General features: G+C 42.0%; 3 protein-coding genes across 3 annotated transcripts in view; all 3 read right to left on the bottom strand.

Annotated features, from left to right (window-relative positions):
- Positions 1–26,761, bottom strand: part of LOC105833190 (glyoxylate reductase/hydroxypyruvate reductase) — a 69,275-nt gene extending 42,514 nt beyond the window's left edge. Inside the window, exon 1 of the mRNA XM_036285421.1 lies at positions 26,531–26,761. The gene's annotated coding sequence lies outside the window, so the exon portion shown is untranslated. The remainder of the gene's footprint in view (positions 1–26,530) is intronic.
- LOC118645072 lies at positions 9,588–11,476 on the bottom strand. Its single transcript, XM_036285420.1, has one exon. It carries the CDS (start codon positions 11,456–11,458, stop codon positions 10,487–10,489), a length of 972 nt encoding a protein of 323 aa, XP_036141313.1. The 5' UTR covers positions 11,459–11,476; the 3' UTR covers positions 9,588–10,486.
- LOC118645383 lies at positions 11,974–14,947 on the bottom strand. The gene is made up of 3 exons (XM_036286260.1): positions 14,938–14,947; positions 12,487–14,819; positions 11,974–12,327 (listed from the first exon to the last, which is right to left on the bottom strand). Exons 1-3 carry the CDS (start codon positions 14,945–14,947, stop codon positions 11,974–11,976), a joined length of 2,697 nt encoding a protein of 898 aa, XP_036142153.1.
- Positions 26,762–27,990: the final 1,229 nt, after the last annotated feature.

The following is a 27,990-nucleotide window of genomic DNA, read 5'->3' as shown; positions in this document are numbered from 1 at the left end:
CATTTGTGCTCTTTATCGTAGTCGTGATCATTGTAGCGTATTTGCGCATTGTAACGACTTAACCCTTTAAAGGGATGCTGGAGTTGTCTGTTTTACCGATTGAACGTTACTATTTTTAATTATAGGCCTATTTTTTTACTGATTTTATAGAATTAAAAATCCTTCTCCAGAATTAAAGTATAGACAATAATAAATAGTGCCTCCCTATAATTTCATGTAAAAAACAAAAAAAGTTAGAAAATTATATTTTTGTGCAGTCGTCTCGTGTCTTTCATCTGCAACACATAAGTTTTAAAGACTCTGTACGTATAAATAACTAGGACGCACTAATCTTATTACTTGAAAGAATAATAAAATGCTTGCAGAAATGAGCTAGAAGCTTTGGTAAGAAAAAGGCCTCAGAGAAAATTTTGTATATATGTGTGAGTGAGGAATCGGTCCGAGGCGGTCCGAGGATAGAAACAGAGCACTAGTTTAATTCACAGATTAATATAAATAAATGTATTTTAATTTTGGAAAAAAATTTCTAAATCTATAAAAGAAATATATACGAAATCTCATAAATGATGTGCACGAATGACTCTACATTATCGACCTCGATCAAGTTTGAGAGGCAGTCCAGCATCCCCTTAAGGGGCACATTTTTTCTAGCAATTATGTTGGATAGATCTTGTCGCATCTGTATGTTTTAGATCATACTAAAACCGAATCCGAGATTAAAATTTAAAAATTCAAAATGACGGATCTAATATGGCGGACGTCGACATAACAATTCAAAATTTGGGGATAAAAAAATAGTTATATTCTTCACAAAATTTGTAATAAAAAAAGGTTTCTTTCGGGTTTTTACTAAAATGCATAGTTTTTGATTAAAAATTTCCCAGAATTACATTTTTGAAATCATTTTATTCGATATTTTGTAGCCGCCATTTTGAATTTGACAATTTTTATGTTATTTTTATAATCAACAATCTAAATAACCATTAAGTACGAAATTCAATACAACTGACTTATAAATTAAGTGAATGAATCAATTTCATATGCTGAAAATAGCATTTTTGTAATATATTTTGTTGAATACAAAATAGTAACAATATCTTTCTGCAACTTTAACTTAATATGACTTCGTCATCTCTACCCAGATAGCACAGATGATCCTTTTAAGTTCAAAAAGAATTCACCTTTTTTTATTCTTTAAGAATTTACATAATCTGTTCGAAATGAGTTCAAGAAGAGTACCATATTTAAATTTGTTATGAATTCACATAATTTAGTCAAAATGAGTTAAAAAAGAATTCAATATTTAAATTCGTTATGAATTCACATAATTGGTTCGAAATTAGTTCAAAAAGAATACCACATACAAATTTATTATAAATTTATATAATTTAGTTTATATTAAAATTTTTATAAAAAGACGTAACACTATAGAAAGGTATAACAAATATAAGTGTCTTTTTATTTTTTTTTACAAAGCATAAAATTTTTATAACACATTTTTTGATTTTATTAAAAAGAACATAAAAATATGTATCTCTTTGTTATTTGTCAAAAGCACTATATTATTATCTAAATAGTATAAATACTTTAAATGCTATTATATATATAGTATATATATATATATATATATACAGGGTGTCCCAACGCACGTGGACCATTTTTCGTTAAAAGGTAAAAGGGATTGAGATGAACATAAAAGTCCAATATTGTCTTGGGTTAGGTCTGCAAATAATCAAGATATTAACTATTAATATAGAATTCTCAAATAATCTAATTAATTTCTATCGTAATTGTGAAAAGTAAATAATAAAAGCTTATTAAACATTCATAATAGATTTTTTTCCGTGTTATGGCTCAAGCGGATCGAGCTTTTTTCTCGGCGCGTTCTCATTCGCATAATTTGAAAAATTAATATCTTGATTATTGGTGGACCTAACCCGAAACTTAACCCAAGACCTAATCCAAGACAATATTGGACTTTTATGTTCATCTCGATCCCTTTTACCTTTTTACGAGTACAGTGGAACCCCGCGTTAGCGGACTGTTCGGAGCTCTGGTTCGCTAACGCGGGGTTATCTCCCCTTGGTTTCACTCCCACTCCGTGAAATTCAGGGACGTAACGGTATTGCCATTTAACCAGTTAATGTTTACGCTTAAGACTAAATGTATTCGATCATAAAATTGCAAGCAGAACGTCTCAGATCAAGTCAATCGTATCTATAGCCGTCCGAACGACCCAAGCCAAGCTGGAAGCCATTGTGGCGAGGGCTGCGTGGCACTGGGGGAGCAGTGTCTTGAACGATGCCTCTGGGGAACCAGGCGAAACCTCAGAGTATTTAGCCTTACCCACACATGCGGGGCTCTGCGTGGGTGGACCACATATTTCCCTAGCTGCTCGTGGGAACAAAATAGAGACGTCTAATTTCAAAAACAAAAACAATGAACTCACTGAAGACACCCCGATGGAGGCTTCGCCCGAGGACTCCGGAAGGGTGGAAGAAGCGGGATCGGGAGCCGAACGGACCTCTATGGGCACGGGAAGCACCGAGACCGTGGAGGAAGGGGTGGTTTCGAGTGCCGAGCGGGCCCTTGGGGGCACGGGAGGCACCGAAACCGCAACGGACGAACCGGCGAAGGAAGAGGATCTTTGCAAAAAGAAACTCTCCGGAGCCGCGAAGAGGAGGGCTCGGGAGCGGAGGGGGGGGAGTTCGGGACCAGGCTCAGGCTGGGACTGGGACTGGGCCCTCGCCAGCCGTTCCGGGGATCTCTTCTTCCTCGTCCTCGACTATCCCCCAGACGCCGATTGGGGGGCCTCCGGGGAACTCCGGCAATAAACGCCGGAAGGACCCCGATGGGACCCCGCAATCGGCAGAAGGGGCGAAAAAAAAGCAGAGAGTCCAGGGGACCCATGCTTACGTCGACGCCGCGGACCCTCTGACGAGGGTGATTGTCGAGGAGGGGTACCCGGATGCTGCGATGACTGCTGAGCAGCTGTCGCAGCTGAGGGGTGCGGTCTTCAAGGAGATCCAGGGGATCCGAGAGGTTACCCTGCCCAGATTTGACAACACCACTCTGAGGGGGGGGGGCTGCGGTGGTGAGGTGCGCGGAGTCCCTGAAATGGCTCGAAAGCCGGATCGGGGGCATCGTGCCGTGGGAGGGCGCCAAGCTTGGGGTGGCGGGACTGAAGGTGCTGCAAAAGCAGTACAGGGCTGCGGTGTGGGTCCCGGGACCTCCCGTGGGCGCGGCTGCGGTCCTGGGGCTGCTGGAGCGGCAGAATCCGGGGATCGTCATCTCAAACTGGCGCGTCTATGCTGAGAATGTGGGGACTACCTGCGAGGGTAGAAACCTCATTCTCGGCATCCCCCAGTTCAGCGTCAATAGGCTTAAGGCGCTGGACTTTAGGCCCCATCTTGGGATGGACCGGGTCACTTTTAAAGTGACCGGTCCATTTCAGGAGGGGGCGGGAAAGGGTAGGAAGGGGCCCGATCCAAAGGTCTCGTCTTCGTAGTGGGCCTGACCGGGGTAGGCTTCACCCAAATCAACTTGCACCACAGCAAAGGAGCCTCGACTGTTTTTGCCAGGCGCCAAGCTGGGGTGCACACAGCCATATCACTAATACAAGAACCTTGGCTGGTCCGAGGCTGTATTAGGGGTCTGGCGGGGTGCGGTAGGCTGTTTAGGTCACCGCACGAGGACCGGCCTAGGGCCTGTGTGGCCGTTAAAGGGCTGGAGAGCCAGATTTCTGTTCCAGGGACTTGGTAGCAGTTGTGATAGAGGAGACGCCAGCGGGACCGGGATCAAAACAAGGATGGTAGTGGCGTCGGGCTACTTCTCACACGAAGAGGACGATCCGCTGCCATCAGACCGGGTTGTACGACTGGTGGAGTTCTGCCAAAAGGAGCAACTTCCCCTTATATTGGGGTGCGATGCGAACGCGCACCACACGGTGTGGGGGAGCACGGACACCAACAGGAGAGGCGAAAAGCTGTTGGAATTTCTGGTGTCCACAGACCTAGAGATTCTCAACAGAGGCAGGGAGCCTACCTTTGTCACGGCAGTGAGAAGGGAGGTTCTGGACCTAACTTCTGTTCAAGACAGATAGCGCGGGAGGTGACCGGCTGGAGGGTCTCTGACGAGCCCTCATTGTTGGATCACAGACAGATCACCTTCAGGTTGGCTAAAGTGCAAGCGAAGGTAAGAACAGTGAGGGACCCGAGGAAGACGGACTGGAACTCGTTTCGAGAGGACCTGGCTGTCGGTCTTAGGGAGTTTCCCAAAAGACATGGGACCCCTCAAGAGATCGAGCTGTGCGTCGAGCATCTGCAAAGGGCTCTCGTCGGCAGCTTTGAGAACAACTGCCTAGAAAGGACAGTGAGGAATACTAAGGAAGTTGCCTGGTGGAACCCCAAGCTACAGCAGCTTAGGAGTGCTGCACGTCGTGCCTGGAACAGGGCCAGGAACACGGGCCGCCAGGCTGACTGGGACCTTCACCGAAGTGCTCAGAAGGCCTATAGAGACTCTGTGGTAAGGGCTAAAAAGGAGAGCTGGAGGAGATTCTGCGAGTCGGTGGAGGGGATACCTGAAGCCGCTAGGCTCGGCAGAGTCTTAGCCAGGGATCGGGACGCGGCTCTGGAGGCCATTCGGCTTGACGATGGGACGATGGCGTCTGGAGAGCGATGCCTAAATCACCTGCTAGAGTCGAACTTTCCGGGCTTCCGCGGAGGCCCAGAGGAAGACGTCCACCAGGGAAACTTAAATCTCCGTAGGGTACGAGGAGAGGACTGGTCTCTTGCGGCAAAAATTGTTGGGCCTGACAAGGTCAAATGGGCCGTAGGAGGTTTCAAGCCCTTCAAGTCGGCTGGGCCGGACCGGGTATTTCCGGCCCTTCTCCAGGAAGGGCTGGAGCAGATCACCGGGCCGCTCACGCGGACGCTAAGGGCTTGTTTGGCACTGGGCTATACACCCAGGGCTTGGAGGCAGGCGAGAGTTGTGTTCATTCCCAAAGCGGGAAGAACGGGCTACAGCTCCGCCAAGGATTTTCGTCTAATCAACCTAACGTCTTTTCTTCTTAAGACGCTGGAAAGGCTGGTGGATGTCTACATACGCAACGTGGTTCTACTGCAGCACCCGCTGCACGTGAATCAGCACGCGTATCGCACGGGATACTCCACAGAATCGGCGCTTCACTCCGCTGTATCGTTTATCGAGGAGCAATTGGAGAGGAAGGGCTTCGTGGTTGGCACCTTTCTAGACATAGAAGGAGCCTTCAACAACACACCACACGAGGTGGTGTGTGAGGAAGCTACTCGCAGGGGTGTGCCGGAAAGGATCGTGGATTGGATCAGAGGCATGCTCGGGCGACAGGTAACGGCCTCATTGGGAACAGTGAAGGTCAGTGGATGGGTGAAGAGAGGCTGCCCGCAAGGGGGAGTTCTTTCTCCACTATTGTGGTGTCTGGTGGCGGATAGACTGCTCAGGACGCTGAACGAAAGGAGCTTCTTTACATTAGGATATGCGGATGATCTGGCTATCCTGATGCGAGGACCCTTTTTGGAGACGCTTCTGGAGCTCACGCAGAGAGCCTTAGAGGTGATTGAGGAGTGGTGTGGCGAGACTGGTCTGGCGATGAATTCACTGAAGACCGGGCTCGTAATCTTCACTCGCAGGTACAAGGTAGGCGGGGTGGAGGGGCCGGTCCTTGGGGGAACGAGATTAGTTCCAACTGTATCGACTAAATATCTGGGAGTGATCCTAGATAGGAAGCTGACATGGAAGGAACATCTCGAGAACCGTTGTAGGAGTGTGTGCTCCTACTTCTGGATATGCAGAAGGACATTCGGGCAGACCTGGGGTCTCAAACCGAAAATGGTCCACTGGATATACACGGCGATACTCAAACCTAGGCTGCTTTACGCGTCTGTCGTATGGTGGCCAAGGGTTTTAAGAAAGACCGCTAAGTTAGCGTTGGAGCACGTCAGAGCTTTAGTTTTAAGAGGGGCTCTGGGGACCATGCGGACCACGCCGGTGGTGGCGATGGGGATGCTGCTTGGCGTCGAGCCCCTCGATCGGGTGATAGTGGCGGCCGCGGCGGCGGCGGCCTATCGCCTAAGGTGTGAATCAAGGTGGAAGGCAGGAGCCCTCCACACGAGATTTCCCGAAGGAATCCTATCGGGCACCATTTTTGCAATGGGACAGAATAGGCCTGTGATTCGTACCTTCGAAAGAGGGTACAGGATAAGCTTCCCCGGGCGCTGAGAGTGGAACGGCTCTAAGGGACCGGTTTCTCGGGACGGGGACGTCTGGTTCACGGATGGCTCCAGAACGAGTGCGGGCTCTGGAGCTGGTCTTTACTGTTAGCGCGACCGGGCAAGAATCGTCGTTCCGCTTGGCGAGCACGCTACGGTTTTCCAGGCGGAGGTGTTAGCCATCATGAGATGTGCCCAGAACCTTAGCATCAGATTAGAATCTGATAGGGTGGGAAGGCGCATCCGGATTTGCTCGGACAGTCAGGCGGCGCTTAAGGCGCTTGAGGGTCCAAGAATTAACTCGCGACTGGTCTGGGACTGCAAGTGCGTACTGGATGAGTTGGCGCAGAAGAATGATGTCGGCCTGGTATGGGTCCCTGGGCACGCAGGGATCAAGGGCAACGAAATGGCGGACCTGCTCGCTAAGGAGGCGGCCGAAACAAGGCTGTTGGGACCGGAGCCGGCTGTTGGGATCTCTTTCTGCCTAGGCAGGGGGAGAATCAGGGGCTGGCTCCGGGACCAGTATTTTGAATACTGGAAGGAAGAAACAGAGAACAAATGCAGATAGGCTAGGGCCATGCTGGGGGAATGTCCTAGCGAGGACCTGGCCAAGAGCATAAGATCTCTAGGTAGGAGGGACGCCAGGCTCGCGACACAACTGCTTACGGGCCATGGGGATCTCAACTATCACCTGCACAAATTGGGTCGTAGCGATACGCCCAGCTGTAGGTTGTGCGGTGAAGAGGAGGAAACTAGCCTCCACATTCTTGGGAATTGCCCAGCACTGGTCGGACCAAGAACACATCTGCTGGGCTCAGGTTTTCTAGAACAGGACCAGGTGAGGCAGCTGCCTGTGGCGGATCTGCTCCGCTTTTGGAAGGAAGCGGGGCCCCGCTAGGGCAGCTGATAACGGGGAGGCACAATGGACTCGGTCTAAGTGCCAAAGTGGGCTTCGCAGGAGGACCGCCCCCGTCACTATTATTATTATTATTATTATTATAGCCCTCCGAAAAACTCACATCTCGTACCTCTGTAATAAATTACATTCCCGAATATCTTATATTCCCTACACTTTTAATTTATTATTATTTTCCAACATATAATTTATAAATAAAATATTATCAAATTAGAAATCCAGCTTTGATTACAATCGGTGTTTCTTTTTTTATGTGATTACATTTAAACAATTTATTTTAAATTAGTGTTGGCTATTTTATTTACATGTGCGTGAATTTTTCAAATAAAAATTTATATAAAAATATATTTTTATTTATATTACAATAATAATATTTTGAAACAATTTTTGGAGACAATTTTTAATGACCATGTAGACAAAATAATAAATTCTTAAATTTAAAAAAATATTAGCCATTTCTTAGTCTTAAATGAATTAATTACAGATTAAAATCTTGCACAAATCTTTAAGAATATGTCGTAACTGCTTACATACTACGTGACTGCATTGCTATCCCCACACACGCTACTCATGTGGGCCGAGTGCATATGGAGGGGATAGTTTCCGCTAACGCGGAGTACGCTAACACGGGGTTCCAGTGTAATGGTCCACGTGCGTTGGGACACTCTGTATATACAGGGTGTCTGGTATTTTTTTATGGGATGTTTATGAGCAGGTAGAGCGCATGAAACTGAACAAAAAAGTACCTTACCGTTTTTCCATTCGCAATAGTTAACAAGTTAGTGACTTGTAAAATTTTTTGTTTTAGCCCGGCCTACCGGCAAATGCAAGCGCGCCGAGCGCTCGGCCGCGGCGGTCGCCCCTCCCCAGCGCTTGAACCATGAGATTGCTAGGCGCGCGGGAGGAATTGTTACAACAAGCGACAATGGCTACGCACAAGCGACGCGTAACGCTAAATTCTCCCTTCGAGTTATGATAGTTCCTTACCTTTTTTAATGAAAATAAAATTTTTTAACGACAAAAAGTATGTGTGTACGTATACATACATGTGTACAAAAAATGTTAGTTGTAATGTTTAGAGAAGTGATTACTAAATTTATTTTTTTAATAAATAACGATTATTTTTAATAAAAAATTTTTTTTTGATAATAGTCTTAAACGTCGTAAACTGTCATTACAAATTTTAAAAGAAGCTGTTATCATATGTTTAAAACAAAATTTATGCTTCTTCAAAAAACATTAGAAAATTTTATTTCGATTAAAATAGAAATGACAACCAAATAAAATGTTTGTTTCAACTTTATATTTTTAATTAAAAATTAAATAACTAGGATATTTATATTTTTAATAAAATGAATCCTTGTGATAGACTTACAATACACGGAAAAAAATTTATGATAAAAATTATTATGGTAAGTAGTAAACGCGGGCCAAGGAGAAATTATGAAAATTTTTATTATGTTTTTCATCAAATTACGACAATATTTACACTACTTATATGATATAATTCTCTGAAATGTCTTTTTACAGTTCGTGGTTACTATCATAAATAATAAATCATACATAATTTTACTATAAAATTTTCTCCGTGTAAATTTACAAATATATGAATTTATTAAATGTTTAAAAATTTATAAACAATATTTATTTAATTTAAGAAAATTTTAGTATGTAATGTGTGTGTGTGTGTGTGGGAGGGGGGGGGGGGGGTACATACATACACGAGCTAAAGAATAATCATTTTGTGACAGGAAAATGATTATTTCTTAATTCAAGAAACTTTTGGTATGTAATTTGCGCGCGCGCGCGCGTGTGTGTGTGTACATACGCGAAAATGTTAAACATTATTTGTTTTATGTAAAGTGTGGTGTTTATTATCAACAGAATACTCTTTTCAATCATTAAAGATAAAATAATTATTAAAAAAAATAAAATTAAAAATGAATAATTGATTTTTTTTAAACTAGAATCATATTTTTCTATGTGTACGTGTATAGTAATCAGCGTAAATAGTAATAGTGATATAAAATTGCGGACCTAAGGCATAATCATTTTCCTGTCACAAAGTGATTATTCTTTAGCTTGCGTATGTATGTACACCCCCCTTCCCACACACACACACATTACATACTAAAATTTTCTTAAATTAAATAAATATTGTTTATAAGTTTTCAAACGTTTAATAAATTCATATATTTGTAAATTTACACGGAGAAAATTTTATAGTAACATTATGTATGATTTATTATTTATGATAGTAACCACGAACTGTAAGAAGAAATTTCAGAGAATTATATCATATAAGTAGTGTAAATATTGTCGTAATTTGATGAAAAACATAATAACAATTTTCATAATTCCTTCTTGGCCCGCGTTTACTACTTACCATAGTAATCTTTATCATAAAGTTTTTTCCGTGTATTATAAGTGTTTGCGACAGCGCCAAGGAGGAGGAAAGCGGTTGAGCGGATGAGATATCAATAGATATCAATTATAATTAGTTTCATTCAATGTATTTTAAAGTCACACAAAAACTGATTTTATTTACATTTAATGCAGAGTTCTTAATTGTAGGCACGTTAATCACGAAGGTTATCACTCGCGCGCGGAGCGGGTAAGGTTCGCGAGACGCTTTTCGGACTTGACTCCGGAAAAGATACTGCCGTTGACTTTTACTAGATCGGCGGAGTTCTCTCAAAAGAGTGATGAACTCTCCAAAAACATCGCGACGACCGAAGGGGCAAAAGGAGGAGCTCCTTTTCGCTCGAGAGCGCCTTTGCCATGCGCGCTTTCGCGCCTTCACCCGCGATTGGCTCTCGAGCGCATCCCGAAAGCGGCGCTACAAGAGTCAACGCACTATGCGCAGCTCGGCAACGGGTGATCGTGTAGTGCACACAGCGTGTTCTTAGCGTGGAGAAAACAACGGGATTAAGCGGATAAACAATAAATATTCGCCAGGCTCACGATGTGTGCTGTCGAATTCCCGTCGTCTTCCGAGCATCGTTTTGCGTGAGTCTCCTAATGTTGAGAGATTCACGCAGAGTCTTGAACATTCCCGCCCGCCTCGTCGCGCTGCGACGAAGTAAGATGGAGCGGCAGGCGTCTCGCTGGTGGCGCGGGTCGATTATCGATCTGCGATTGATTGATGGGCTAGATCGCGGATGCGCAGTGTTGTACTTGAGACGAGTCTGTGTTATGATGAATGAAAGACGTTGGTGACACGTGGTGGTTCAGGTGCACGAAAAGAGGAGTGATATGGAGAGAGCGGAAACGCGAAGGCGCGTACACGGTAAGCTACGAGGATGCCATTTCATGGTTAACAGGTTTAGGTTGTCCAAGCGTCGACGTTGTCCACCGGCAGCAAAACCAACTTGACGAGAGGCCGTAGGAGCTCTGACGATGCTGTCTTGACGGTCGCTACTCGCGTGACGCCGTCCTCACCGGGGTGGAGGCTTGTGACGCGGGCTAAAGGCCATCGGCTTGGTGAAGTTGTCTCTGATCGGATGAGGCACAGTGATCCTAATTGCAGGGTATGATCGGACTTGTGCCACTTAGGACAAATTGCAAGGGCGTGTAGATATTCGCGTGACCACCGCTGCCAAAAGTGATCACGCATCTTTTGCAGGTGCTGCCAGCGAGACAGGGAAGATTCGACTGTCCTGGTAAGTGAAGGTTCCGGGATGGAGATGAGCGGACCGCCGATCAGTAAGTGACCTGGAGTGAGTGCGGATACGTCGTCGGGGTCATCGGAGAGTGGTTGTAGTTGCCTGGAGTTTAAGCACGCCTCCACTTGCGTAAGAAATGTGCTCATTTTCTCGTAGGTGAGTGTCGAGTCGCCGATGACACGCCGCATGTGGTGCTTGGTTGATTTCACCGCAGCTTCCCAGAGGCCACCGAAGTGCGGCGCAGACAGTGGGTTGAAGTGCCATCGAATGTTGTCATTAGAAGTGGCGTTGGCAATGTTGATGCTGGCTGAGGACGAGGCGCGAAAGAAGTCCCTGAGCTGCTTGTCTGCGCCAATAAAATTAGTGCCACAGTCGGAGTAAAGGTCGGTGCACAAGTCCCGCCGTGAGGTAAATCTTTGAAGTGCTGCCAGGAAGACGTCGGCTGTGTAATCTGACACCACCTCAATGTGCACGGCTTTGGAGCTTAGACAAACAAAGATGGCGATAAAGGCTTTGTGAGCTCGCTGGCCTCGTCCTTTGCTGGTTCGAATGGAAATGGGCCCGGCGTAGTCCACTCCAGTGTGCAAGAAAGGTCGCGCTGGATTGACTCTGTCTCGCGGAAGATTGCCCATGGGTGGCTGCAGAGGGGTGGCTCGCCACCGAGCGCACACGACGCATCGATGCAACACTCGCTTGACCACAGCGCGTCCCTGAGGGAGAATCTGTCGCGAAGGCTAGCGAGCGTCAGTTGCACTCCGCCATGGAGATTGCGGCGATGCTGTGACTCCACAAGGAGGCGAGCGAAGTGCGATCGCGGCGGGACGATCATGGGGTGTCGTTCGTCGTGGGAAAGCAGTGCGTGCCGGAGTCGACCTCGAACTCGGAGAATTCCGTTGCCATCCAGAAACGGGTTCAAAGCCGTTAACCGACTTCGACTAGGGAGTGCTTGATTGATTTTGGCGGCTGCGACTTCAGCGGGATAGTGCAGTTCTTGGACAAGTCGGAGCCACCTGTGAAGCGCTCGGTTGAGCTCGTCCGGTTCGAGCCTGGATCCGGAACGATCCGGCACCGCCTGCGTCCCAAGGTCGCCGCCAGCGAAGACACCACGCGGTGACGCGAAGAAGCCTGTGAAACGCGGAGACACTGGTCAAGGCGTCGAGTTCGGCGACTTCCTCGATACGGGCGACGTGCGACGAGGTTTGGCACTCGATGATCTCGGCGGTAGAGGGCTCCCAAGAGGATGATGGCCACTCCGCTCTGTCCTTGCTGAGCCAGCAAGGGCCGGTCCACCAGAGTGGGTGCTTGAAGAGTTCACCAGGCGAGATTCCTCGGGATGCGCAGTCAGCTGGGTTGTCTCTGCCTGGAACGTGGCGCCAGGAGGCTTCTGGAAGGAGCTCCTGGATGCGTGAAACTCGGTTGGCCACGTAAGTTTTCCACCGAGAAGCGTGGCCTTGTATCCAATCAAGTGTGACCTTGGAGTCAGACCACAAGATAACAAGAGCTGTAAACAAACTCAACGTGTTGCGAACGTGGATAATTAAATCAGACAGTAATGAGGCCGCACAGAGCTCCAGTCGAGGCAAGGAGATAGGTCTTATCGGGGCGACCTTCGTTTTGGCCGCCAGCAAATGCAGGCGAACTCCGTCAGTCTGAGCTATACGGAGGTAAGCGACGGCTGCATAGCCTCGCTCCGACGCATCGACGAAGCCATGCAGTTCGAATCCTGAGTTTTCGTCACCGCCCAGCGACCGACTCGGATGGAGGCGAGCTGCGGCAACTCTTGGAAGAATTGCTGCCATTGCTGAACATCTCCCGGGTGAAGAGGAGCATCCCGTTCAAGGTTCTGTAACCAGGTAGACTGGATCAGAATCTTGGCCCGAATGACGACGGGAGCTAGCCACCCAAGAGGATCGAACAATCGGGCGGTCTCAGCGAGCACACTTCTCTTGGTGTAGTTGGAGATGGAATGCTGCTTGATTGAGAACGAGAACGCGTCCTCGGCTGGATACCAATGCAGCCCCAGAGTTGCATGACCCTCGTGCTTCCAGGAGACTGAATCGGCTAAGAGGCAGTGATTTGAAGGAATTCCGACTAATATGTCCGGGCAGTTGCTGCTCCACTTCCGCAAGGGAAACCCGCCCACTGTGCACAGCTGGCGCAGCTCTTTCTGCACCGCTACTCCGTCTTGCTTGGAGTGGGCTCCGGTCACTATGTCGTCGACATAGCAATCGCGGCGCAGCACGGCGGCGCCGCGTGGAAATCGCGTTTCCTCGTCGTCGGCGAGCTGGCGGAGAGTGCGGATAGCAAGAAACGGAACGCACGCAAGGCCGTAGGTAACGGTGTTAAGGCGGTACTCGCGGATCGAATCACTTGGTGAGTGCCTCCATAGAATGCGCTGAAAATCTCTGTTCTCGGGTGCCACAAGGATCTGGCGATACATCTTCTCGTCCATTGCCATGACGTAGCGATGCCATCGCCAACGCAACAGTACGTCAGCGAGGGGCGGAAGCAGGTTGGCCCCGACAAGCAAGTGCGAGTTGAGAGACTCACCAGACTTAGTGCGTTGGAACCCATTGAAGACGACTCGGAGCTTGGTGGAGGCGCTTGTGTCCCGAAGCACGCCATGGTGAGGTAAGTAGCATAAGTTCTGCTTGGTTACGTCAGCGTGTTCGGTTGTCGGTTCCATGTGCTGTAGCTTCTCGTATTCTTTCAGGAAGGTCCGGTACAGGCTCCCGAACTGGGCGTCAGCGTCGCATCGACGTTCCATGGAGGCCAGCAGTCGCTCAGCAGGCCTACGGGTCTCACCAAGAGAAGTAGGAAGGGAAGAGAACGGCAATCGCACTATGTATCGCCCGACGGAAGTGCGCTTGTGAGACTGCACGAACACGCTCTCGCACAGTTGCTCGTCGGGGGTGAAGATTTCGCGAGGAGCCGATTCCCTCTCCTGGGCCCAGAACCATTGAACGAGCTCGAACAGGTCGCGATCAACCGTGCACTGAAGGGATGAGCGATTGGACGCCAACCGACTTCCTTCGCAGTTTCCGGAGAGAATCCATCCGAGTAGGGTGCATTGCGCGATGGGAGACGCTGCATCCCTCCTGCGAAGGCCCTCCCGGAGTATAATTGAGCACACTTCCGCTCCGAGAAGCAGCTTGATTGCGTCGTTGGCCAGGAAGTCCGGATCCGCTAGCTGGAGTCCGCGGAGATGCGGCCAATCGACCTTGCGTTGTACTGCTGAGCCTTGATAGATGGAGAGGCGCGGCAGAATAAATGCGACGACGTTAATCTTCTCGCCGCTGACCTTGGATGTCAGGGTGAGTTTGACCCTTCCGCGACAGGCTCCGGACCTTGAACTACCGATTCCAAAAATGCACACGGACGAGCGCGATCTTGGCAGGTGCAATTGTTGCACCAAGGACTCGGAGATTAGGGAGACCTCGGATCTTTGATCAATCAGAGCGCGCACGGTGTGTGGGTCGCCACGGTGATCGGTGACGTCGACTCGAGCGGTCGCGAGGAGAATCGCCCTACGATCACCGTCCCCACGCGTCGCGGACATTGTGGCTACCTCGGTCGCCTGTGACGGCACGTACGCATGCAGCATGGAATGGTGTCGGGCCCTGCATGTTAAACATGTCTTGGACGATGGGCATTTAGCAGCGGAGTGCGAGCCAAGGCAATTAAAACACAACCGGTGCGTCTCGGCGACTGCCTTGCGCTTATTGGCCGACTTGGATTTGAATTGTATGCACATCATTACGTTGTGGCGGCCCTTGCAGAGGACGCACTGCGATCCGTCGGAGGTTCGCTTCGCGAAATGTGACTTTGCTGCCTTTGTGGAGTCCGCGGGAGCCCGTGCAGATTTCGGTCGAGCGGCATTAAGGGAGAGGATTCGCTTGGAAATGAAGCTCATCAGGCTTTCGAAATCAGGCGGATCGACGGACTCCTCGGAGCGCGTCTCCCACTCGAGTCGAGTCGTGGAATCCAACAACTCTGTGACGAGGTAGTTGAACACGTCGAATCCATGGGAGCCGATGGGTCGACCGTCTCTCCTGAGCGTTCACCGCACTGGTGGCGGCATTGTAAATGAGGATAAGTTTATCGGCAGTACCTGCTTTCATTTTTGCAACTGAGGTGAACGACGCGAAGTTTTAGCGTGCCAGCTCTCTCTTGTTCTCATAGTGCGTCGATAGCAGGGTCCACGCGCGCGCTTAATTGTCTCTAGTTAGAGGAAGCGAACGTATTAATCTCTCAGCGGCCCCTTCCACGCTACATTTGAGGTGATGAAGTTTTTCGACGTCGGACAGCAACGGGTTGTCGCCCACCATTGACAAAAAAAGGTCGCGGAACGATGGCCAATCTTCATACGTGCCCGAGAACGACCGAATTTTTAAGCGCGGCAAAGACGTTTTAGTGGAAGGGTCAACGCGCAACTCGTTTGGTGTGGATGCCTGGGCTGGAGGACCTTGGAATCTCTTCGCATAGTCGTTGAGTATGCTGCGTTGCGACACGTACGTGTTCTCCGCGAAGTCGAAGAATTGGGTAGTGTTATACTCACTCTCATCAAATTTGTCCCCGTAGGCCGCTCGAATCAGATCATGGTGACTCTCGAATTTTTCCCACAGTTTGTCGAGGAGCGACATTCGGGTCTCAACCGCGTGGAGCGTGATGTTGTCCGCGCCCATCTTCTTCAGATTGGAAATCGTTCTGGCCATGCGACCGTGGAGGTCGCTTTGGGTGGTCAACAGGGCAAGCAGTTCCTTGCTCATGATTTATTTTGTCCTCTTTTTTTAGATGCTGAACACAGACGACACGGCGGAGGCACTCTCACGAACGCGTTCACTCGGAATCCGGCTCGAAGGACCAGCAATGTTCGCGACAGCGCCAAGGAGGAGGAAAGCGGTTGAGTCAATAGATATCAATTATAATTAGTTTCATTCAATGTATTTTAAAGTCACACAAAAACTGATTCTATTTACATTTAATGCAGAATTCTTAATTGTAGGCACGTTAATCGCAAAGGTTATTACTCGCGCGCGGAGCGGATAAGGTTCGCGAGACGCTTTTCGGACTTGACTCCGGAAAAGATACTGCCGTTGACTTTTACTAGATCGGTGGAGTTCTCTCAAAAGAGTGATGAACTCTCCAAAAACATCGCGACGACCGAAGGGCCAAAAGGAGGAGCTCCTTTTCGCGCTCGAGAGCGCCTTTGCCATGCGCGCTTTCGCGCATTCACTCGCGATTGGCTCTCGAGCGCATCCCGAAAGCGGCGCTACAAGAGTCAACGCGCTGTGCGCAGCTCGGCAACGGGTGACCGTGTAGTGCACACAGCGTAAGCCTGTTCTTAGCGTGGAGAAAACAATGGGATTAAGCGGATAAACAATAAATATTCGCCAGGCTCACGATGTGTGCTGTCGAATTCCCGTCGCCTTCCGAGCATCGTTTTGCGTGAATCTCCTAATGTTGAGAGATTCACGCAGTCTTGAACAATAAGTCTATCACAAAGATTCATTTTATTAAAAATCCTAGTTATTTAATTTTTAATTAAGAATATAAAGTTGAAACAAACATTTTATTTGGTTGTCATTTCCATTTTAATCGATAAAATTTTCTAATGTTTTTTGAAGAAGCATAAATTTTGTTTCGAACATATGATAACAGCTTCTTTTAAAATTTATAATGACAGTTTACGACGTTTAAGACTATCATCAAAAAAATATTTTTTATTAAAAATAATCGTTATTTATTAAAAAAATAAATTTAGTAATCACTTCTTTAAGCATTACAACTGATATTTTTGTACACATGTATGTATACGTACACACATACTTTTTGTTGTTAAAAAATTTTATTTTCATTAAAAAAGATAAGGAACTATCATAACTCGAAGGGAGAATTTAGCGTTACGCGTCGCTTGTGCGTAGCCATTGTCGCTTGTTGTAACAATTTCCCCCGCGCGCCTAGCAATCTCAAGATTCAAGCGCTGGGGAGGGGCGGCCGCCGTGGCCGGGTGCTCGGCGCGCTTGCATTTGCCGGTAGGCCGGACTAATACAGAAAATTTTACAAGTTACTAACTTGTTAACTATTGCAAAAATGGAAAAACGGTAAGGCACTTTTCTGTTCAGTTTTATGCGCTCTACCTGCTCATAAACATCCCATAAAAAAATACCAGACACCCTGTATATATATATACATATATATATATATAGGGTGTTACAAAAGCATCGGATTTGCTTAGCACCATGCGATAGAGAATGAAAATCTAAGAAGAAATGTCTAATACTATTTTTTGATGCGGTAAATAGTTTCACTTTAATTTATCATTGTAATAAGACATTAAGCGCGGAGGTACAAGAGAAAGTCAGTGACGGAGAATGCGTGAAGTTGACTCCTTGTTATTAAAAATTAAAAAATGCTTCTAATGCTAATAATTATTGATAAAATTCTTTAGAAGGCTACCAAATTTTCAATAGAACTGTCGGTTACCGAGAAATATTTTCATTTTGACGGGACTTAGAAAATTTTCGAATTTGTATCTTTAACTAAAGAAATTTTTTATTCCGCAGCTTACAGCTTCGAGTGCTAATAATCGCCGATAGAATTCTTTAGGCGGCTACCAGAACTGCCGATGACCGAAAAAAATTTTACCGCTGTAGGTCTTACAAAGATTTGTCTATCTAGAGGTAAAATTTTTTTTCGGTAATCGGCAGTTCTGGTAGCCGCCTGAAGAACTCTATCGGTGATTATTAGCACTCGAAACTGTAAGCTGCGGAATAAAAAATTTCTTTAGTTGAAGATACAAATTTGAATATTTTCTAAGTCCCGTCAAAATGGAAATATTTCTCGGTAACCGACAGTTCTATTGAAAATTTGGTAGCCTTCTAAAGAATTTTATCGATAATTATTAGCATTTTTTAATTTTTAATAACAAGGAGTCAACTTCACGCATTCTTCGTCACTGACTTTGTCTTGTACCTTCGCGCTTATTGACTTATTACAATGATGAATTAAGGCGAAACTATTTACCGCATCGAAAAATAGTATTAAACATTTCTTCTTAGATTTCTCTATCGCATGGTGCTAAGCAAATCCGATGCTTTTGTAACACCCTATATATCGTCGCTTTCGAATAAAAGGGCGTTAACTTAGAAGCCGTTCGAAAAGGGAGTTAACTTGGAAGCCGATTGAAAAAGGCGTTAACTCGGAAATCGATAGGAAAACACGTTAACTGGGAAGCCGATTGAAAAAGGCGTTAATTTGCCTGCTACAATTTTTCGCTTTATTTTAGTTTTGTAGCACTTCCGAAATAATTTTGGTGCTTGATTTAAAATATAAACATATTAAAACGAAAACGAGGGGGTAACCACTAGCTAAAATATTGTCCCACGGATTACATAATTTAATTTGATTTCATACGATTACAAATAATTGCATCGGATTACAAATGATTTCATCTGGATTACATGCAAATAAACTTTTTTTAGCATATTTAAATCTTATTTTTTAAATAAAAAAAGATATGATTAGACACATCAAAACATTTATACATTTTCGCTTCGGAGAGGAAAACTAAAAATATTGTGTAACCGAAAGCATTAGCATAATAAATTAGATATATTTAAAAAAATACATATATTGTGACGTGACAGCCGCAGGCTGCTGTCCGTCACAAGGGCCTCATTGGCCCCTACGCGTTAACATTACGCGGGTCCTGCGTCCTCCTGCTCGGGAGCGGACGCAAAAGTGTATTTTTGTGTGTGTGACGTATTGATGTTTGTGATATATGATGTTTGTAATGTATTGTTAGTAAAATTGGATTTAATCTGTCGCATCGGCACCGCGAATCTCTGTCAATTGCGCTTTCGTCTAATTTCATATCCTTGTCTTGTACCGCCTCGTTGACGAGCTCAGAATAATTATCGCGCATATTACTCGCGAGATCTTGTAACGTGTGGAAGAGCACGAGTCCGTCGCGTGTAGCGCGGGCTCGCAGTTACTGTTTGTCCCGTTCGAAGCCCTTGGCGAAGCCGTTATCCTATCGGGAGTTCGGCATCCACTAGCGACGCAGGATAAAGCGTAGACAAGTCGGAGAATTCCCGCGTACGCAAAATAATCCGTCCGTTAATTATTTCGTTTTCGCAACACTTGATTTCAAGCGGTCGTCAGCTTGCAACGCGCGTAAGTCACTATTGCCGCTCAATAGAGCCGTCTAATTCTGTATTACTTACTGTCAAATATATTTGTTAATTTTATTGTTAAATTTACGTTGTGTCAATAATTCTCTCACCTTCCTGATTCCATCCGCCAAACCTCTTCCTCTACCATTTTAGGGCTGAGTAGCTGGCTATCGGAGCCGTTAACGCCCCGCTCGCTTACGAGGCTTATTCTTTTCGCGATTTAGTTAATTTGAGAGCAGTCTTCCGCAAATTACGAGAAGAGTGGTACGCTTAACGTACCTGACGCCCAACCGAATATTTGTGTAGAAAACCTTGCTAGAAACGGTCGCCCCGACACCCGGGCGGCTAAGGGCCGCGACCAGGGACGGAGGCGAAGTTGGCCGTCGCTCGCGAGCACGGTTACAATATATATTTAGCAGAATAAAGTGATATCAATTTAATCAGACTGACATTCTATTTAGTATATATAGATTATTTTTTCAAACATCTGAGCTAATGAGCGTGCGCGCCTGCATGTGAAGACCAATTGTTGGCAGTACGGCTCATATCGTTTTGCTTTTATAAAAAATATTTTTTTTATATAATATTTTAAATAAATATAAATTATAAATATCCGGGCAATGCCAGATACTTTACACTATTATGTATGTAAATTTATTATAATTATAGATGTAATAAAATAGAATATATATAATTAATAATATTAATTATATTTAATCTGCTAATAATTCGCCGCATTATTTATCGGACATTACCCAGATAGCACACGGACGTCCTCAGGACATCCAGGACGGACTTCGTGGATATCCTGAGGACGTCCTGATTTTATCCCGGAACGTCCTCAGGACATCCTGAGGAATAGCAAACGAGCGCCACTTTTTAGTCCTCAGGACATCCTGAGGACAGTCCATCGGATGTTCTGAGGATACCATAGGATTTCCTCAGGACATCCTCAGGAACAGCAAACAATGACCACTTTTTGTCAGATTTTTTAGATTTTTTTTTTTAGGATTTTTGATAAATGTATCGATTTTTTATAAGAATTGAAACGTTTCTCAGAAAAATTTAAAAAATAAAAAATTCCGATTAATTTAGAAAATTTTTTAAATATTTCTAAGTATTTTTAACAGTTTTTGAGAATTGAAAAAAAACTAACAAAAAATTAAAAGTTCAAATTATCTCTACGATAATTTTGTAAGAGGAAGAAGAGACTATACATGTTTCAGCGACAGTTGTACCTGTTAAAGCATGTTTAATTTCTGTACCCGAGAAAACGGTCACCCATCCAAGTATCAACCATCGCCGACGATGCTTGACTTCGAAGACCATACGCTTCCTAACGCTTCGTGATGATCCATGAGTATTTCTTGTTTATACATATTTGTTATAGATCATTACAGTAGATGTTGTCAGAAGGATGAAACATACACTGGAACCCCGCGTTAGCGTACTCCGCGTTAGCGGAAACTATCCCCTCCATATGCACTCGGCCCACATGAGTAGCGTGTGTGGGGATAGCAATGAGCAATGCAGTCGCGCATTTCACGGAGTGGGAGTGAAACCAAGCAATAGGAGATAACCCCGCGTTAGCGGACCAAAGCCCCGAACAGTCCGCTAACGCGGGGTTCCAGTGTATATAGTTAACTTATATTTTTATAAATAAATATAAAGTTTTACAGTTTTTTGAAATCATTTTTACATATGCGCGCGAAATAGCATGTGGAATAACTTATTTAAAAAACTGTTTTGCGCTGTTTGTATAAAATAAAATAAAAAAATTATTTAATGTCATCTTTTATAATTTTTTAGTATTGCTAATATGCCATATTGTTTCAATAAATGTAGACATTCAATCTGACTTTGAAGTCAACATTTTTACACATTTGATTTTGCAATACATTCTAGAAATACGTACGATATTCAAAGATTTCTCACTTGCTATATTAATTTACCCGTCTTTTTCAAAAATTACTATACGTTCAAGATGTCCCTGAATACTATTTTAAGATATCCTGAGGACTTTCGTAGGATGTCCTGAGGACTCTCTTAGGACGTCCTAAGGACTGTCTTGGGATGTCCTGAGGATTGTTTTAGAATGTCCTGAGGACTGTCTTAGGATGTTCTGAGGACTTTCAGAATATCATATTCTTAGAACATTCTGGGCTATCTAAAATGTCTGGTATTTATACAGTCATTATATTTAGTTTATTTTCAGACATTTTGTAGCTAATGAAACTCTTTATACAATATTTTAAGAATAACGTTTTCAGCTAGAATACATATATACTCAGGACATCCCAAGGATGTCCTCAAGACATGAGTAAAATTTCAATTTATATTAATACTATTACAGAATTTAACATTCTAAACTTACTTTAAAAGTCAAATTTATACATAAAATATTTACAATAATACAACTATTATATCCTGACAAGATCCCAGGACATCCCGGGACATATTCAGGATGATCCTGAGGACGTCCTGTGCTATCTGGGTATATATAAATTACACTTCTTAAATATTTTTAGAAGAATAACGATCTCAGATTAATGATACGTTTAGGAAGCACACTATTAGCGCGATTTAGCGCTACCACATTATTCTATCCTTGATGTATGTATGTACATGGAAAAAGAGACAAAGATAGAATGACGCGATAGCGTTGATAACGAGCTCCCTGAACGCACCTCGATTGTCCCTAAAGGTGCAAATTCATGCAGCGAGAAATTGCTGGCGACTTTCCTCCTCTACGTAGACATTGTGTAGTAGCGACAAGTCGTCGGAAGTTCGTCTTGTCTAAACAGCATCGACAAGTCGCCACATCGCGCTTCAAGGAGCAATATTCGGATATCCACAGAGAAAAGGAGAAGAAGGAGCAATATGAATAATCGCGAACACTGCTTCTTTTTGTAATCTCGCTTCTTTTGCGTTCTTTGCAACTCCAACATTACAGCAGTTACAATCGCTATCCGTCGCTTCTTGACGGCTTTTCTCTCTCTCTCCCTCCTCACTCCTCGTCTGTCTCTCTCTCCTCTCTCTTCTCTCTCTCTCTCTCTCTCTCTCTCTCTCTCTCTCTCTCTCTTCTCTCTCTCTCTCTCCTCTCTCTCTCTCTCTCTCTCTCTCCTCTCTCTCTCTCTCTCTCTCTCTCTCTCTCTCTCTCTCTCTCTCTCTCTCTCTCTCTCTCTCGTTCTCTCTCTCTCCTCTCTCTCTCTCGCTCTCCGCTCTCTCTCTCGCTCTCTCGCTCTCTCTCTCTCTCTCTCTCTCTCTCTCTCTTCTTCTCTTCTCTCTCTCTCTCTCGTCTCTCTCTCCTCAGCTCGCTGCTCTCTCCTCTCTCTCTCCTCTCCTCTGCTCTCCTCTCTCCAATCTCTCTCTCTCTCTCTCTCGTCCGCTCTCTGCTGCTGCTCCTCCTCTCTCTCTTCTCTCTCTCTCTCTCTCCCTCCTCTCTCTCTCTCTCTCTCGCTCTCTCTCTCCTCCTCTCTCGCCTCTCTCTCTCTTCTCCTCTTCGCTCTCTCTCTCTCGCTCTCCTCTCTCTCTCTCTCTCTCTCTCATCTCTCTCTCTCTCTCTCTCTCTCTCCCTCCTCCCTCTCTCTCTCTCTTCTCTCTCTCCTCCTCTCTCTCTCTCCACAGATAGCACAAAACATTATCATAAATATTTATTAATATTTTATAAATTTATTTTCAAAAAATTTTTTAAAGATTATATAATTATTTTTCATAAACCATTTAGAAATAATACAAAAATTATTATCAACATTATATAGAATATATTTTAAAATGTGTTACTGAAAAATATTTATGGTATATGAACTTGAAATATTTTATATTCTTTGATAATGTATAAATATTATTTTAAATATTTTCATAAATGTTTATCATAATTTTTTTTATACCTGACTAATTTGGACATAAAAATATGTACAAAATATTTATCATAAATATTTTTTCTTCATATAAATATTTTATAAATATTTTATAAATATTTTGTGCTATCTGGGTTGTTATAGCTATTTTCAAATTATTTGCACACTGAGCGGTATACACCCCGTTTGTACGTATTGTCACCTTCATTGACTACTCTTTAATTTTTATTACAAACAATAATTATTTCTTTGCAATTATTAACTTTAAACTGATATTGAAGTTGCTAGCGATTTGTCGTCACATGAATATGTACCGGGAGAAAAGCGACGGATACTTGTCGCTGGCGTCACTTTTCCCCCACTTTTACCAAGTCGCCAGCGATTTCTCGCTGCATGAATTCGCACCTTAAGATTGAGCGTCTTATAACTGTAAACTTATGCTCGGTCTCTACAATGTCAGCAGGAATAATGGAGTAAGGAATAAGAGTAACAATTAATCAATTAAAAACCGGGAGTAAACAAAATTGGCAAATTTTATTTCATATTTCTTACTTTTTACTCCTACTCCATTACTCTTGCTGACATGACATTGTAGACCGAGTATTACTTTTTTATGTCTTGAATTCTATTAGATTAAATCGAAAACCGAATCTAAACGACCGGAAAGCCGAGTCCAAACAACTTCGTGTTGCAGATTCTCACCTCCGGCGATCAGACCTCGAACAAGACACGCGACACGCAGAATCATAACAAAAACACAACACCAACCAGTCGCGAAGCGCCCACTCCCCCTTAAACTTTGAGGCGCTTGCTATTATAGGATTTCTTTAGATTTCATAATGATTATGCATAATTTCATCACTAATTTCATAGTGATTACACATGATTTCCAGTGATTACAGGGAAATTTAAAATAATTTTTGCTGATTACATATGATTTCGTTATGATTTCTGATGATTCCACATGATTTCATGATTACATCTGATTGTAAAACGATTACATTGGCATTTCATAATGATTTCGGAGACACTTATACAATTTTTGTTGAATAACTGTAACGCCAAAACGATGTATAACAGCTATATCACTTGCGTATAACAAATATTACGTAACAGGTTATTTCCATGTCATATAGCACCTACATATCACAAGAATAACAATGTTAAATTGCATGTAACTTCCATGTTATATTGCCGCTATAAAATGTGTTCACTGGGGACTTAAATTTATTTTACAGAGAAGTAATTTATATAATTTATCGATAAATATTAATGTTTATCTCTTGAGATATTATGTGCTGTTCCATATTGTGGCGCGCTCTTATCCTACAGAAGACTACTGATTAGATACAATCATTTTTTATAAATTAATCAGCGGTCTTGTATAATTTGTGAGCTAAACTTATATAATATATGTTTGAAAATATTAATTCTTATTGAAATTAATAAATATTTTTTATGAGTTTCATCTTGATGAATGTTATCAAGGTCATCCCTTACGGAAAGAAACTACAGAAAATTATATTACAAGTACTAAAGTACTACATAAAAATATTACACGAAATTACACGAAATTACAGGCTGAAGTATTGTAATATCTGTAGTATTTTTGTACTACACGCTCAGACATGTATTCCATATTACAGGGATCTCATGCACTGTAGTAACAACAGCGTGTAATAACTATAGATTACTGTGATCCTCTCTGTGATAACTACAGAGAGTTCTGTAATAACTACACAACTTATTGGCTGTAGTTTCTTTCCGTAAGGGATAACTTTGAGTAATCCTCAAAAGTTTCAGTTAATATGGCCATTGTTTATTAAAAAGTTATTAAATTTAATATGACAAATTACCCTAGTAGCAAAATATATTGGCAGTATATTGAGTAATATTGGCTAAATATTGCTTCCAATAGAAAGGGCTTCCGGATACATGCCGTGTCCTGGTACAGCGTTGCGCCGACGTTTCGGCATATTGTCTAAATATTGGTTATATTGGGAATGCATTGGCCAATGTTTTTCCAATGTTTCCTAATGTAACGCCAATATTGGTTATAAAATATTGGCTCCAAATTAGAACGCAATTAATATGAAAAATCGATTGGTTCAACATTCGCCTAATGCTGAACAAATATTGAACCAATATTGCTACTTAGACAAATTGGCTAAATAAGATGAAGCGTCCACTTTACAATATTGGACCAATATTGGGAATATTTTTTTTACATTACTTCTCAATATTGTGATAATGTTTTTTGCTACTAAGGCACTGCCGACTAAAACTTAAATGACTGAAGATCATGACCTTAATAATAAGTATATGTTATTGAGGCGGTATTCCAAATAATTAGCGAAATAATTTATTCATTGAGAAAGAAAAAGAGAGAGTGAGAGTGAGAGAGAGAGAGATCCTTGATAAAGTTTTTTCTTAGAATTATTCACATATTTTTTCAAAATTTTAATATAAATTTTAAAATGTGCCTAAATTTCTGTTTAATTTTATAACTTTTTAGAAAAGTTTCTTAAATTTTAAAAATATGAATTAGAATTCTTTTCAGAAAAAAGGCTATAATATATCTTTTCTAGAATTCTTTACATACGTGAATTCTGAAATATATATAAATATTTCTCATACTTAATTACCAAAGAAATTTTATAAAATCTTTAAGTTATTTTTTTAAAAACCATAATAAATTTAAACTATAAAAAATTCTTAAAAATATAAGAATACCTGGGTAAAAATTTTTGATATGCATATATAAATATAGATAAATATGTATAAATATATATAAAATACGTCCATATATGTTTATATTATTATTAATATAATTTTCTTTGCTTTTGTAAAATCTTTTTTACAAAAAAATAATAATCATACTGAAAAGGCAAAAACTATTTAAAAACATCATTTTTGCATTAATTATTTTACAAAAAGCTAGGTATAAAAAAATAAGAAAAATTATCCATATATAATCATACCCTGCATAAAACGTCGGAGTGAAAAGAAATATTTAATTTAAAAATATTAACATTTTATCAAAAAGCAGAATTCAGAAGAATTTAGAAGATATTCAAAAGATATTCAATTAAATATCTTCTGAATATCTTTTGAATTTTTCGCATTCAATCGCAATAAGAAGCATTCAAATAAATACAAATCTTTGCATTAAAAAAGATTCACTTCTTCTGCTAATTGTTATCAGATTCAGAGGCATACAAAATTTCATAGTACTATCCTCAATATCGCACTGATAAGTATTGGCCAATATCCAATCCAAGATTTTTGCAAAGCAGAATTTACAATAAAATCTTGTGAATGCGAAACACTATTTTTGAATAAGATATTTTATGCATATATATTATATAAATCAAAAATATATATGATTAATATGAGCAATATTTTCTCATTTCTTCAAACTTAACTTTTTGTAAACAAAAACCACTGCAAAAATTATCTTTTTAATTAGTTTCTGTCTTTTTAGTAACTATTATTTATTTTATATCAAAGAGAAATTTTATAAAAAAAAAAGAAACTAGTATAAACATATATGGACATATTTTTTATATATTTATATATGTTTTTATATAAAAAAGTTTTTTCGGATACTTTTCATAAAAAATATGAACTCGTTAAAATCATCCGTGAAATTCATAGATATACTCACGTAGTTTTTAAATATTTCTCTTGATGATGAAATTGTCACGAGAAACCTTCTGTTAATTATAATTTCAATGATTTACATCAATTTTTAATCGGACGAGATTTGAAAACCAACAATCTAATCAATGTAGACTCACTGTTTTCTAACGTATCACTGCTTTTTGATAACTATATCGAAACATATGTCGTGTCTCATGCGTTGTATGAGTTAAAATCTGCATGCGTCAGCGCAAACTGGTTTATGACAGCAAAACAAAGATAGCACGATAAGATATTTCAGGAAGAATATATATAGTTACATAGAGTGAATACGGCAAAAGCGGGAATTTTCATTGGATACAATACCGTAATAAAATCAAGACATTGGCTGCGTTCAGCAGAAAAAGCAACTTTACAACTGTTGTAAAATTCTTCAACACGATTGGTTCTTGCTCTTAGTTTCTGTTAGATCTAAACGTATAAACCAGTCGTGTTGAAGAATTTTACAACAATTGCAAAGCTGCTTTTTCTGTTGAACGCAGCCATTATAACACAGTAAGTTTATATATTTTTTTAACTCATATGAATTAAGTTAAAATTATATAGGTATATAAATTATGTTGATATCTTATAAAATTAATTTAGTTACGTTGTGTGAACAATAAAACACATAGAAACGAAACTTCCAATGGACGTCTGTTATGAAAATAAAATTTTTAGTTGACGTTATATATCCAATGTAGGGCCATTAAATATCCACAGTTTCACATTGCATATGTCCAGTCCCAGATAACACAGTGTCTTCTTAAAGAATTTATAAAGTAGTCTTCCTTTCTAAACAGTAATTCCTGAGGAATTCATAGAAGAATACTTTAAGAATAACTTTTAGAATAAGTGGGAAGTTACATGCACCATGATTCGAATTCCTCAGGACTTCTTAAAGTATTCACATAGAATTATTTGTTAGAATTCCTCAGAACTTTAAAGTATTCATATAGAATTACTTGTTGGAATTCCTCAGAACTTCTTAAAGTATTTATTAGGACTTCTTCAAGTAGATATCTCAAACGGAATTAAAAAATTTATTTTCAAGATTTCTGATAAATGTTCCGATTTTTATAATATTGGAACGTTTCTCAGAAAAATTTAAAAAATAAAAAATTCTGATTAATTTTGTAAGAGGAAGAAGATTATACCATGTTTCAGCCAAGCCATAGTCGTACCCATGCCCAGTAAGCAAGAGACATTGATCAACATTTTTGAAACGTTAATTTTAGAGAAATTTCTTAACATTATAACCTAATGTTTTATAAATATTTGTAGAATGTTACTTAATAATATTGCTGTCTTAATATTATTAAGATATTTTAAAAACATTTATTAGATGTTATTTAAATGTTTTTAAACGTTATGACATAACGTTTGATAAATATTTTTTTAAATATTACTTAATAATATTGCTGTCTTAATATTATTAAGATATTT

This window comes from Monomorium pharaonis, chromosome 4 (assembly GCF_013373865.1).
Source record: "Monomorium pharaonis isolate MP-MQ-018 chromosome 4, ASM1337386v2, whole genome shotgun sequence".
Lineage (NCBI taxonomy): Eukaryota > Metazoa > Arthropoda > Insecta > Hymenoptera > Formicidae > Monomorium > Monomorium pharaonis.
The sequence above is the reverse complement of the archived record's forward strand: the minus strand, read 5'-3'. Positions and strand labels throughout refer to the sequence as shown.